This window comes from Xiphias gladius, chromosome 4, assembly GCF_016859285.1.
Source record: "Xiphias gladius isolate SHS-SW01 ecotype Sanya breed wild chromosome 4, ASM1685928v1, whole genome shotgun sequence".
Taxonomy (NCBI): Eukaryota; Metazoa; Chordata; class Actinopteri; order Istiophoriformes; family Xiphiidae; genus Xiphias; species Xiphias gladius.
This window is the reverse complement of record NC_053403.1, coordinates 15,436,200-15,449,459: the sequence shown is the minus strand read 5'-3', so window position 1 is coordinate 15,449,459 and position 13,260 is coordinate 15,436,200. Positions and strand designations below refer to the sequence as shown.

Genomic DNA, 13,260 nt, shown 5'->3' with positions numbered 1-13,260 from the left:
TTCCTGATTAGCCCTGCGTCCTTTTGTGTATCTTGCACGCTGGATCAGAATAACTCATTGGTATTTGACAATGGTAATGATGGTGTGCTCTGTGCTTCAAGACTACTGTGAAAGAAATGAAAATTTCTCAGTCTCCCTTTCTATTGCTTTCTGATGCCGCCTCCCTCTTTCTTGGTCCCCCTCCCTCCCTCCTCCTGTGCCTCGCTCTCTTCATCTCCATGTAATTCATCCTTCGTCTCCCTCTGCTCTCTCCCATCCTATAATCAAGTCTTTTTCATGTTGCTTTGCAAAGTGTGAATCGGTCCGATGCTCCTCTTCCGTTCTTCACTTCTTCACCGTCTCGCCTCCTTTTCACTCACTCTCTTCCACTATATTTCCAATGACAAGACTTTAGGAAATGTGTCCCTGTCAAGAAGGCACTGCTATTTATGGTCAATAGGAATTCATAGTGCCGGGCTTTATGTATTGGCCAGTACTCTAAATGTGCCAGTTTAATACATTTTCTTTATACACTCAGGCCATTACTTTGAGGTCACAGGACGAAAGTGATTGCGACAGACTCAATTTTTCTTCATTACAGAGATCTGACATCTTTCTGTGTATGAAAGAGGCAGAGAGTCACCCTCACTTTGATTTATGCTGTGTTATCACTGACTCTTGGATTTGTACTGCAGCTTTGATGTAATTTTCCAGTGCTAACACCCTGTTTTATCCATAATTAGACCCAATATCCAGATTGTGCATACCCATTGCCAGCAGTCTAGGTTTATTAAAACAATGATCAGACTGTCAGGGAGTTAAGTAGATACTTCGGCCTGGCATCACATTATAAATTATTATAATAACATTTCCTTTGTATAAAAGAACTGAAAAAGTTTTGCAGGCAAAGACAACAAATCCATCCAATTCAATGCATGGTGACAGACATTTAGTTTAAGTGTGTAAATCACTCCTCATAGACTATTCGATGTTCAGCAGGTGAACTGCAAATATTCCAGTTGTTGTGTAGCGCAGCAGCAGGAAAGTCAGACAGATTAGGGCTGTAAAGGTTTGCAAAACACCTATGACATTTCTTCTTGATAAGGAAAGTAAACCCAAGACAGTTAGTGGAAAGGTAGGATAGAAAACAAGGAGGAGAAATGTGTCAGAGATTAAAGTCCTGAAGTCAGTTGAACAGATGGACGGACGTTGGAGGAACACATGGTTGATATAATGGTAAATTGGGTTCGATGAGACATCATGACACTGAATTATCAGGGCATCGTGAGGTGCATGCTGCAAGTCAGTGATGAGTCACTGACATTGTCCCACGCAATACAGTAGGGCTCTAACTCCAAGTTGGATGTAACACAACTTTTTTATTTATCAGTTATTTTGAGTTTGATGGTTTGTTCTTGAGATTAGAGAGGTCCGCTTCAACTACATCACTATATCCGATCAGCAGATTGCGTTTGCTCATTTGCCATAGACATGCAGATGTTATGCATGCATCTGTAATACTATGTCCAAAATTACTCGCTCATTCACTCATTCAATCATCTATACTCTATATTCACTCTCCTATATAACAGACACTTGATAGTCAGATTAGTAGATTGAAATCGCAGTCATTTATAAGTCATAATCATTTTGCATTATCATTGACAGGTGAAGTATCACACAAATGTAATTTTCACATTCATAAAATTCATCGCATTGTGTTGCATGACTTAGCAGAAAATTATTGACCTTGGAAACAGCAGTTGACAGTCATTTATCCGTGTATAAAATGTCACAAATAATGACAAATTACCAGTTATATAGACCAAAATTATGTCTTAAGCCTCCCATACTCTGTACTTCAAATGTACAGAATATGGGAGTAAGGGAATGAATTGTACTGAAATGCTTTTCAGATGTCTGAACAGCATGTGAAGCCCCTTCCAGCTTCTCAGCGTTGAAATTGGAGTGGCTGTGTCTGAAAATCTTTGTAGCTTTCCGAAACTGACAATCTAACAAGCACGCCCATTTGAGGTAGAGATTGTCCAGGTGTATGGATGTTTGAAAGAAGGCTGGATTTGAACCTCTCTCAAGCACCTTTTTCATTCTTACACAACTACTTAATTCACTTTATGTTCGTACAACCAAGTGTTGAGAAGAGACCAAAAGCATGCAATGCAAATCCTCATTTGAACGAGTAGGCTTTTCACCATGCCTTTGAATGTGGCCATATAAAAAGCAACATTATTCGGACTACACATTGCATGAACTAGTTTGTTTCAAGGATACATCAGCCGTTAGAATTGCTGGTGTGGTGTGACCAGCGCCAAAAACCACTTTTATAAAATACATTTTATGCTATAAAGGAGAAAAAAACCAGCAAGTCTTTGTGTGTGAAGCTTTAACCAACAAATGTCTGGTATTATCCCAGAGTTAGGTAAGTAAAATTTAATTAAATACTGATTATTTAATTTTCTCCTAAACAACTGTTTAAGGATAAATTCCTTTAACACCAGCCTTGTTGTGACGTGTTTGCCTTTTCAGCCATTTGTGTTTGTTATATTGTATCAAATTTGTATCTTCACCTTCCAGAAAGCCCCTGTGGAGCCCCAGAGGCAAGATAAGGTGTACATCCTGTCTTGACAGTAATTTAAGCCCACAATACATATCATACTGTATATCAGTCTGTCACACTCCCATCCTTCCTGTCACTCACTACTGCACTATCTAATATAGCAGCAATGCCATAAAATTAATCTTTAAAACGATTTCTGATGTGGCATCCCTGACAGAGTTGGAGAGGAGCCTGTGGAGAGAGAACTGTCACCATGTTGCAAACACGCACACACACACACACACACACACACACACACACACACACACACACACACACACACACACACACACACACACACACACACACACACACACACACACACACACACACACACACACACACACACACAAACACTTGCATATTCACATCAGCTCTCTCACACACAGACTTAGACAGCTAACCTTCAGTAGTCCACTGTGTCATACAAAAGATGCAGCCACCCTCTAGGTGGCAGATGACACGCAGATACTGACACATAGTTATACACATACGCTACGCCAGCTCGCAGTTATTTACTGAGGAGGTGGGGAGCTGTGTGGGAAAGTTATCCTGTATGCATTTTTGCATACTGTATGTGTGTGTGTGTGTGTGTGTGTGTGTGTGTGTGTGTGTGTGTGTGTGTGTGTGTGTGTGTGTGTGTTGCTGTCTGCTACACCAGTAGTTGGAGAAAGTGTCATTCATTATATCAGTTACAAGAAAACAAGGGGGACACACGCTTGCATATGTGCACACGCCAAATCCGGACTGTCTCAAAACAGTGCCATTTCGAATCCCACATCTGTCCAGGCATCTAATCTCAGTCCGCAAACACACAATGGAGCCACGACAGAGAGAGACAGGAGTGACTGCAGGGAAAGAGGTAGAATGAGAGATAAAAATGAAAGATAGAGAGAAGAGAAAAGGAGGAGAAACTAAAAAGTACTGAAAGATTGGGGGTAGAGAATTGAGGCATCAGGGACAGACAGAGAGACGGAGAGGTTTAGACAGGCGAAGGTATGATAGGAGCTATAGAAGATGAAATGGGATGGAGCCACATGTGAATCAGTGTCGCTTCCAAGAGAGGAAAGAGAGAAGAGAGGGGAAGAGGGGACAACGGAAAAAGAAGAAGTAAAAAAAGAGAAAGTTGGAGGAACAAAACCTCTTTAAACAGAAAATAATCAAATATGTCCCTTTCCTATCAATTTCATATCAACATCATTAGTTGCTATTGTCAGTGAGGGGCGAACTTTTTACTGCAGGATAAATTGTAGAAGAAATATGACAGTAAATCAAACTGCAATCCATTCAATTCATCCCCTGAAGAAAGTGAAAACAGATTGCCATGGCCAGTTTGAATAGTAATAGTCACTTAATTTAATTCCCCTCTGTATTTATTCAACACCAATTGAGACGATGAATGAGAGGATCCCACACAGTTAATCATAGATGTTCTAGTTAAAACCCCCTCCCAGATTCTCTGAATTAATGCATCAATTCTGACCATGTTTGATGAATGGATGCATTTGTTGAAATCATGGCATGAAATTGCCTTTTTGCATCAGCATGTCTCTAGTGGGACATTCCAGCTAATTTTATCATTTGAGCCCTGAGCTATTATTATTGGTGATTCTTTTTGATTATTCATTGTTACTGTATAGTTTCATGTGCAACGACAAGAGTTAGTTTTTACTTGCTCAAATGGAACAAATGGAGATTGGAGATTGGCTGTATGCTGCAGTAGATAAAAGATTTGATTGACTTGACTGCCGCAGTCAAACTTGTTCCAGGGTTTGGATGGTGGCTTGCATTAATTTCAAGCCTTGAATGTAATGGATTAAGTCTGGCTGTAATAGCAGTAATGTTTTTTTTTATTGTACGTTCTAGAGGAAACTGCTAAACTACCTATACTATGAAACAGGTTTAATGCATGCTTTTTGAAGTTTTGGTTTAATTAACTTTCTAAGACCTGAGGAAGGAAATGGTCTGAAGAAGGTCCATTGATTGAAACAATCGAAGATAATTCTGTTTTATTACAACTTGGATCTTATTATGTAGTTTTGTCCATCATTGGCATTGGTCATAAGAAGGTTGTACTCACTAAAACAATTGCAGAAATCTGGGAACCTGACAGCCCCGCTACATCTCGATCCAAAAGGCGCAAGTTTCACTAGTACAGCAGGTGAAAGTTGATGGATTAATAATTAAAACCACAGATGTAATAATTTAGAAGGATTATTCTACACAACAAAGACATATAATCATCTTACAAAGTTCATATGGTGAATGCGTTAGCAAACAGTTGCCTATTTACATATCCTGCAGACAGAGAGCAACATTAAAATGCATTTGGAGTCATGTCATCTGGCTAAGCAACGCATGTAAGTGCAATATTCATTCTCCTTTTAGCTCTGTTCGGGTCTCCACAAACTTATGAGGGAAACATCTGGCCCTTTGGCTGCTAAATGCTCCACTATGTTCCTTAGTTAGTCACTAACTTTTTCCACCATTTAGTGCTCGGCAAGTGGCTTAACATTGATTTATTAGCGCTGCCTTCTTTGGCCGGAAACAAGGTTGATGAGAGCAGTGAGAGTGAACAAAAACAGTAACGTTAAGGGCCGTAAAACCAAAACAAACAAGCTGAAAGACGCTAAAATGCTCTGTAGAGCTGAGGATAACTGCAGAGTCAGGTGATAATAACCTGTGTATTCGTCAATACAAACATTGCTTCTCACATTACACAGTTATGTGATCCATTGTTAATATAAACATAATGATTTTTGCAGCATTAACATGCAGCTGGTTTATTTGTGTGTGCAGATATTCTTCTATTTTTCATAAATTTTTCAATGTGACAAGGTAATACACCTGCCCTGATTTCCTAGAGTTGTGATTTTTCGCATAAGCTGTGGCTAAAGTGTTTACAAAAAGCCAGTTAACCCATTGAAAGCTTTAATTAGCAACCCCCTCCTTCCTGCAATTGTAGATCCTACCAGGGGTACAGGGAGAAGCACAGGGCCAATTACAAGCAGCGCTTGTAATTGGCCCACATATCTGAAAGATCGAAGGGGTTAAAATGGTTATGTTGAGGCATTTGCTTAGAATTGGTAATGGGTTTGGTGTGGTTAAGGGCATGGTTAGGATCTGGACTTCATCTCTATGCACCACCCACCCGACAGCACATATGCATGCATGCACGCACGCACACACACACACACACACACACACACACACACACACACACACACACACACAAACACGCAAACAATTCCCTAACACCCCCAACCAATCTGATAGGAGAAAAGTGCTTTAGGCATTATGGGTTAAGGTCTCATCTCACCCATGGGAAATCACAGCAAAACAATGTAGGGAGATTCACCGTGACTGATGATATTGGTGTGAAATAAAACAGAGCGACATAGAGAAAGAGAGAGAAAATAATAGAAAAGGAGATGAAGCCATAGAGATAGAAGTTTTGTTAAATAGAGTGAAAAATTGACATTAGAGAGAATAAAGCTACAATTGTCAGCTCCCTGATTTTCTGCCCTTTAGTTTGATAATATGCTGATCTTTATGGCTGCCTACTGGACTCACTGAATGTCTGACTGTTGTTGTCTGTTAGAATGTCAATCTACATGTTTTATGTCCGTCTGTCTGTCTGTTTCACTGAATGACTGATGGAGCTTGAATTGTATGTTTAGTGTATGTAAAAAAATTTTAGATTCTGTGTGAGTCTTTATGTGTTATACAGTGTGGGCACAGCATGTGTGTGTCTGGGGAGCAGATGCTGAGGCACTCATGGGGGAAAAATGGCGCACCCTCCCTTATGCCATCCATCCATCCATCCATCCATCCATCCATCCATTCATCCTTCCAGAATATATGTGGATGTGAAGACTACAAAATAAAATGATCTCACTCCTTCAAAATTGACTTTAATGTTGTTACTTAAGTAATACAGTTGTTACTTTGCAGTATCCAGTCCAGACACAGTCTGGAGATGGGACTAGGCTTCTTGAAAATATAGTGTATATGCATGAAAAACTGGGATAATAGATTAGAAAAAACAAGTTTTATCACAGTCACATCTGCTCTAATCAGATTTGGACACCATGTTGCTTAATTGTTCATCTCCATTTTCCCCCCAAATTATCAGTGTATTTATTTTAACTGTTAAAATAGTCTCAAATTTAGCTCCAGGCAGCATTAAAATTGAATCATTCCTCCCTTACTGACTATCAGACCATCAGAGGAAAGACCATTCTGAGTGGTCTTTTCCCTCTCCATCCCTCCATGTATTGGGAAAAGAAGACAAAGGGAAAAAGAGAGATGGGAAATTGGGGGAAATCAAGATAGAGAGAGAGATAGAGAACGACGGAGGGGTGGAGGCAGAATGAGACAGAGAGGGGGAGAGAGAGGATGAGGAAAAGCAGATGTGGTTCATTGAAGCGGCACTAGCCCACAGACAGAGACAAAGACTTGAGAGCATGAGTGCATGATCCTCACCTAGCACACTGTGTGTGTGTTTTATAGTGTGTGTGAGTGTGTGTGTGTGTGTGTGTGTGTGTGTGTGTGTGTGTGTGTGTGTGTGTGTGTGTGTGTGTGAGAGGGAGAGAGGGGAACAACAAGAGAAGTAAGAGACACGACAAGAGGGGAGGAAATACTGTATATGGAGGAAAGATGGAGAGAGAGACTGGGAGACTGGAGATTAATAGTCAAAAATGTTGCTTTGTAAGAAACTCACACACATGTACAGACAAACGCCTTCAGAAATGTTAATACAAGTCAAGTCGATATTTTTTATTCGAGGTTAAAAGCTAAACGGGTCATTCATCACCAGACAGATTAACATTTCAAAATTATTTTGGAGCTATGGCTTTATCATCCTGGTGGGTTAAATGCTGCAATGCTAAATAAATTACACCATATAAAATCCATACATCAATGCCAGTACACAGGTGCAATTTAATTGTTTTGTATTCCACTGCTGTGTGTTAATAGTAGTAATTTGAGTTTTGCCTCTAAATCCTTTGTGCAGGTTGTGAACACTACAACTCTCTTTATTTGGATTATTTGTTATTACAAAAGCACAACGTCCAAACAAATGTGCTATAATTGCTTTTTAAAAATAGGCTTAATTTCAAATGTGTTTTTTTAATACAGTCCTGGTTGAAATTATTGGCAAAAAATTTAGAATATCTTCAGAAATAAATGCAAATTGCCCAATTTTGTATAATCAAAATATTTTAATAAAATGTCCAAGGTTATTGAACAGTAAAAAATATAGAAAACAAAACTTCAATAATAGTGAAAAAATACAATCACAAAATGTACCCCAGACACAATTAATGGCATCCTTCACTAATATTTTGTTGCAGAAACTTTGGCAACAATGAGACAATTTAGGTCAGGACTAATTTCTGAGCAGTTTAAAACTGTCCATCTGTTCCTTTCCAACCATTCTTTTGTGCTGCTGGATGTGTCCTTTGGGTCGTTGTCCTGCTGAAACATCCAAGACCTTCACCTGAAACCTAGTTTTCTGGCACTGGGTAACACATTTCTCTCTAAAATGCCTTGGTAATCCTCTGATTTCATCTTTCCTTTGCTACATTCAATGCCTTCAGTACTAGAGGCAGCAAAGCAGCACCAAAGCAGCATGATAGAACCTCCACCATGTTTTACTGTAGGTAGGGTGTTCTTTTCTTTATGGGCTTCAATTCATCGCCTATAAACAAACTGTTGCACTGCATTCCCAAAGAGTTCTACTTTGGTTTCATCTGTCCATAGAACATTATCCCAGAAAAACTGTGGCTTATCTCTGAAAGTTTTTGCAAAAACAAGTCTTGCCTTTTTGTGCCTTTCTTTAAATAGTGGTGGCATTTGCCCATTGAGCCCTACTTGGTTCAGTGTGCGGCGTACGGTATGAAATCACCACTCCAGATTGCTCCAGGTCAACGTGAAGCTCTTGATATGTCTTGTGGGGTGTTCTTTCCACAATTCCCATCAGCCTTCACTGACTTCTCTCATTGAGTGTCTTTTTAGCACCATGTAATGGAAGCATCTCAAGTGTTTTATGACTGTAAAACCTAACAAACTTTTGAAAGAGGGATTTCAAGATCTTTGGCAATTGCCTTGTAGCATTTCGAATTTTTTTTTTTTTTTTTTTTTATAATAGCATTTCTGATGGTCTCAGAAAGCTCTCTTTTCTTCACCATTGTGAAAAAGAAACCTGAAACAATCAGCCCCTTTTTATGCAGTAAAACCATCATTCATTGGCTAATTCAGGTCATGTGAACTCTGAAAATGAAGCACAGGTGAGTCTTATTTGTTTTTTATTTTGTTTGAGAAACTCATTTAAATTCATCAAAAGTTTGCCAGTATTTCTGTCAAATGGACATATTATTTCACTATAAGGAAGCATTTTTGTTGTTGTTCAGTAACTTTGGTAATATTTGTTAACTATTCTGATTATACAAAACTGCTTAATTTGCATTTAGTTCTGAAGATATTCTGAATTCTCTACTTAAAAATCAGGGGTGTCAATAGTTTCAACCAGGACTGTATCACATTTTCTACATCTGTGTTGGCAGATGCTTGTTGTGGTGGCTGACTGCAGCTGGATGATTAGAAAGGATTTTTTTTTTATTAGTAGTATCAGTCTGGTTCCAAGATATACTACAATCCCTGTATCCTCAATGAACTCATGCACAAACCCAGGATCTTCAGACAGTGCAATGGAAAAGGAAAACAGAAAAGACTATTTTTTTTTCCTACCTTTTCTAGGTCTCTTTTGTTGTTAGTTTTGTTGTGTTTTTTTATATTGATATTGATAAGTGTAACCACAAAGACAATGTGACATCACGACGTTGCTTCAGTACAAGTACAATAGCATTTACAGGAGACAGTTAGCTTAGATTAACACACAGGATGGAAAATTAGCTACCTTGGCTTTGTCCAAAGGTAAAATAACATCCACCTACCAATACCGCTAAAGCTCACTAAATATAGTCCAGCATGCAACCCCCCCAAGAACCCCCTATCTTTACATTTTAGACTGATTGAACAGACAAGATGTAATATGTTAATGTGAGCTTTGATAGGTGTTAGCAGGTAAATTTCGTTAGCTTTGGAAAAAGCCAAGCTAGCTTTTTTATGCTAAGCTTGCTAACGGTCTCCTGGCTCTAGCCTCATATTAACCATACAGATATGAGAGCGGTATCAAGCTTCTCATCTAACTCTTATTTTCTAACATGTCAAACTATTTCCTTATAGCAGGCATATTGAATCTTAGACCGCTACACAATTGTGAGAAGGGGTTAGAATTACTTTTTCTTGATTCTATTGTTTTTTCTCTCTCAGCCTAAACTTTTTGCTGGTGATATTGCATATATTTTATAGTTAAAACTCTTTTTAAAGTGTCCTCTGTGCTGTTTACAACAAAGCTCTGTATACATTAATAAATGCTGCTTTTTATTTGAATTAAGTTGCAGCTTGTTTTGTTCCCTTAAACTACACAACTAACTTTGCCAAACTAACAGCTCGGCCAAGTTCGGACAAATTCTTCTTCATGTTATATCCCTTTTCAGAGTGATAGAATATTAGTAGCAGAATTAGTAGCATTGCATTCTGCTTGGTCTTGGATGACATTTTGCCGAATTCAACTTTTCACAGATAATTACTTTTGTGTTCATGCGTGTGTGTTTGTTTGAGAGGCTCATTTGTAAAATACTGATACAGACCATTGAAATAATTATTACCAAACCCCATGGTGAGAGCAGGAAAAGACACAGAAACAAGAGCAATAAAGAAAAGAGGTGAAGGAAAGAAATATCAAAGAAGAGAGGAAGAGAGGGGGGAAATATTTGAAGCAAGGCAGTGACAGTAAGAGACAGACGGAGGGATAGGGATGGGACAGAGGGAGCAAGAGAGAAATTTTACTCATTAAAAAGAGGAACACAACAAGGGGAGATGGCATTAATCAGAGCTCTGCGCTAATGAGGCATTTGCTCATTATGCTGAAATAGAGAGAGGCCAAGGAAGAAAAAGAGGGTAGAAAAAGGGGAGGGGGGGACAGAGAGGTAAGAGAGACCACAATATATATAATTAATAGAGGATAAAAGGAAAAAATTAACCAACAATAACGAGGGAGGAGACAAGAGTTGAGTGTGGATGTGGTGGGAGGATAAAGTGGACAGGTAAAGATAAAGATGAAGTGGGATATATATTGTAGAAACAGACAATATTGACTTGGGTGTTGATGGAAGAGCAGAGTCTCTTTTTAAAGATTTGTGTTCTTCACTTCCCTTTTGAAAATTAGTGAGCTTCCCTACCTTTATTGGACTATTTGCCCATTCATTCTAGTATGCTGTAGTTGTTAAAGGTGACAGTCCCATTGAAAATGTACTTTCTTTAGCATTTATGGTTCGACTTTCATTTCAGTGAGATAACCATAGAGATACATGGCTTTCTCGGAATGAAAACTAATTGGATTTTGATAGAGAAAATACAAGAAAATGAGGAGAAAGTTATTTTTGCTTTCAGCTTGCTTTTAAAGAGATTTTCATTTGACAAATGGCAAAGCAGCGCAAGAACACGTGTGTGCATTGGTGGACGTGTGTATTTGGGTGTCATTGTGTGTCAGGGCGGTTTGCATGGCCGTGTGATGAATGATCTAAGTCTATCCTAGCTAAGCAGAGTCGTTAATATGTGCATTATTTAAACCAAGACGACTATCATAACAGATTTATTGTGCATCTTTCACGCCTTTAAAATTAAAAGGTTTGAAGAGGATCCAAAGCAGAGACTCTGCAATGTAACTGCAGGGGCCCATTGCTACTGTATGTGGTCTTTCTGTGCTGCTGTGAAGTAGAAATGAAACAGTGAGGAACAGAAAATGTTTGTTTATTTATTTAGTGGTTGTCAGTTGTGCTATTCCTTGAAGCTTCTGGCTGTAATTTTTAAATATCTCTGTCAGCGATGGGGCAGTTCATGCTATGGTGGACAATCCGAGCAAATAAAGAGAATAGTTGTCACTCTGAACCGGAAATGTCAGCCTCATATCAGCACTAAAGGAAAAGTCAGGGGATTTCCAAAGAGTAAGAGTAAGACTCATCCTCTGGGAACAATGACTTAGTTTTCAAAATTTCATGGCAATTTATTTAGTATTTGTTGTGATATTTCAATCTCAATCTCCAAAGTGTCAGATTAATTGACTTGCTAGCGTGGTTATGAACCTCATTGTTAATGTTGCCCCTCAGCTTTCGATGGCTCCCAGTTTTGGGATTGTCCTGCTTAACGAGTAATAAATCAGGTGAATAAATCATAACTGTGTTGCCTAAAACCATAACAGTAACATTTTAGTTACTGACCGTTCCATGACACCACAGTGCAAACCCCTCTTTCTCTCAGGCTGGAAGCATTGTACGAGAGTTTCTGTTGCATGAAGAAACCAAATCAAAACCAAGCCCTTCAATCTGTCCTTTTTTTGTCTCTCGTCCTTTCTCTTATTAGCCTCCTCCCAAAGTTCTTCTCCCTCTGTCCCTTTTTGTCCTCATCATTACCCTGCATTTGTATGATTCAGATCTAATCTGAGTGATCTCAGATCCTCGGAATTATAAATCTGAGATCCATTTTTAGTTCTAGCCAAACTATCTCCCCTCTCTCTTTCTGTCTGTCTGTCTCTCAGACTTGTATATGACAAACAGTTTGGTTTTAATTAAAACTCGGTTAGAACCTGCCCTGACATTCAGCCTGTCTCTGTCTTGTTCCCGATCTGTCTTCTGTCAGAGGATGTAATTCAACTCACTTTCTGTCCGTCTGTCTCTTCCTCTGCCTCGCCAGGACTCTGACCTTGTCTTGACGTTCAACCTGTCCATGCATCGCTCCTGGTGGATGGAGAACGGCCCGGGGTGCAGGGTGACACCCATCACCCCTCCCCCCTCCTGGGCGCCTGAGGACCACCGATATATATCTATATCTGGCTGTCTGATGGATTTTCAGTTCATAGAGGTGGCTCACTCTTCGCTGCAGATACTTCTGGCTGTAAGTACTTGAGCTAAATAAGTACTTTGTAGTATGCATTGTAATTTCAAACTCAAGTACCTGAATGTAGTAAGCTGTTACATCTGTGTTTATGGCTTTAAATGTACCTGTTGCTCTTTTTCTTTTTTTTTTCTGATAAGAGACAGTTAATATTAACTTGTGTAGCTGGAGTCAGGACATATTTAGCCTAGCTAGCATAAAGACTAGAGGCAGGGGGAAACAGCTAGCCTGGCTCTGTCTAATCATGGTTGGTGAGCACAGGTGAGGAACATTAGGAAATTGGTACTGAGAGCAACAGATTTATTTTAAATGTTTCGTAGCCTACTGGACGACTACTATGAAAAAGTGGGAACTGACCATTTGCTCAACCCTCTCCAAAATAGTGCCTGTCCACACATAGCTTAGCATTTTTAACTAGGCACAGCAGGCCTCTAAATCTTTGGATTTCTCAACATCCTACAGCAGTGTGTATGGGGTGCTAGTAAGAGTTTATCACCTTTTCAAAACCAAAAATACAAGAGCAAAAATGTAAGAATTATATGCAGTCATCTCATGGTGTTAGTGTTAATTAGCTAGCTAGCTACAGCTGATAAAATCTGCTAGTAGAAGAAAGCGATAAAAAAACGAGCCAGCATGTAACAAACCAC

At 39.2% G+C, this 13,260-nt stretch overlaps 1 protein-coding gene across 2 annotated transcripts in view; it reads left to right on the top strand.

The window, feature by feature from the left end:
* nkain2 (sodium/potassium transporting ATPase interacting 2) overlaps positions 1-13,260 on the top strand; it is a 79,133-nt gene that overhangs the window by 48,605 nt on the left and 17,268 nt on the right. Inside the window, exon 4 of one of the 2 annotated variants that reach the window (XM_040125644.1) lies at positions 12,413-12,613. The exons of the other annotated variant lie outside the window; for it this stretch is intronic. Coding sequence (XP_039981578.1) covers positions 12,413-12,613 — 201 coding nt within the window. The remainder of the gene's footprint in view (positions 1-12,412; positions 12,614-13,260) is intronic. 2 annotated transcript variants of the gene reach the window in all.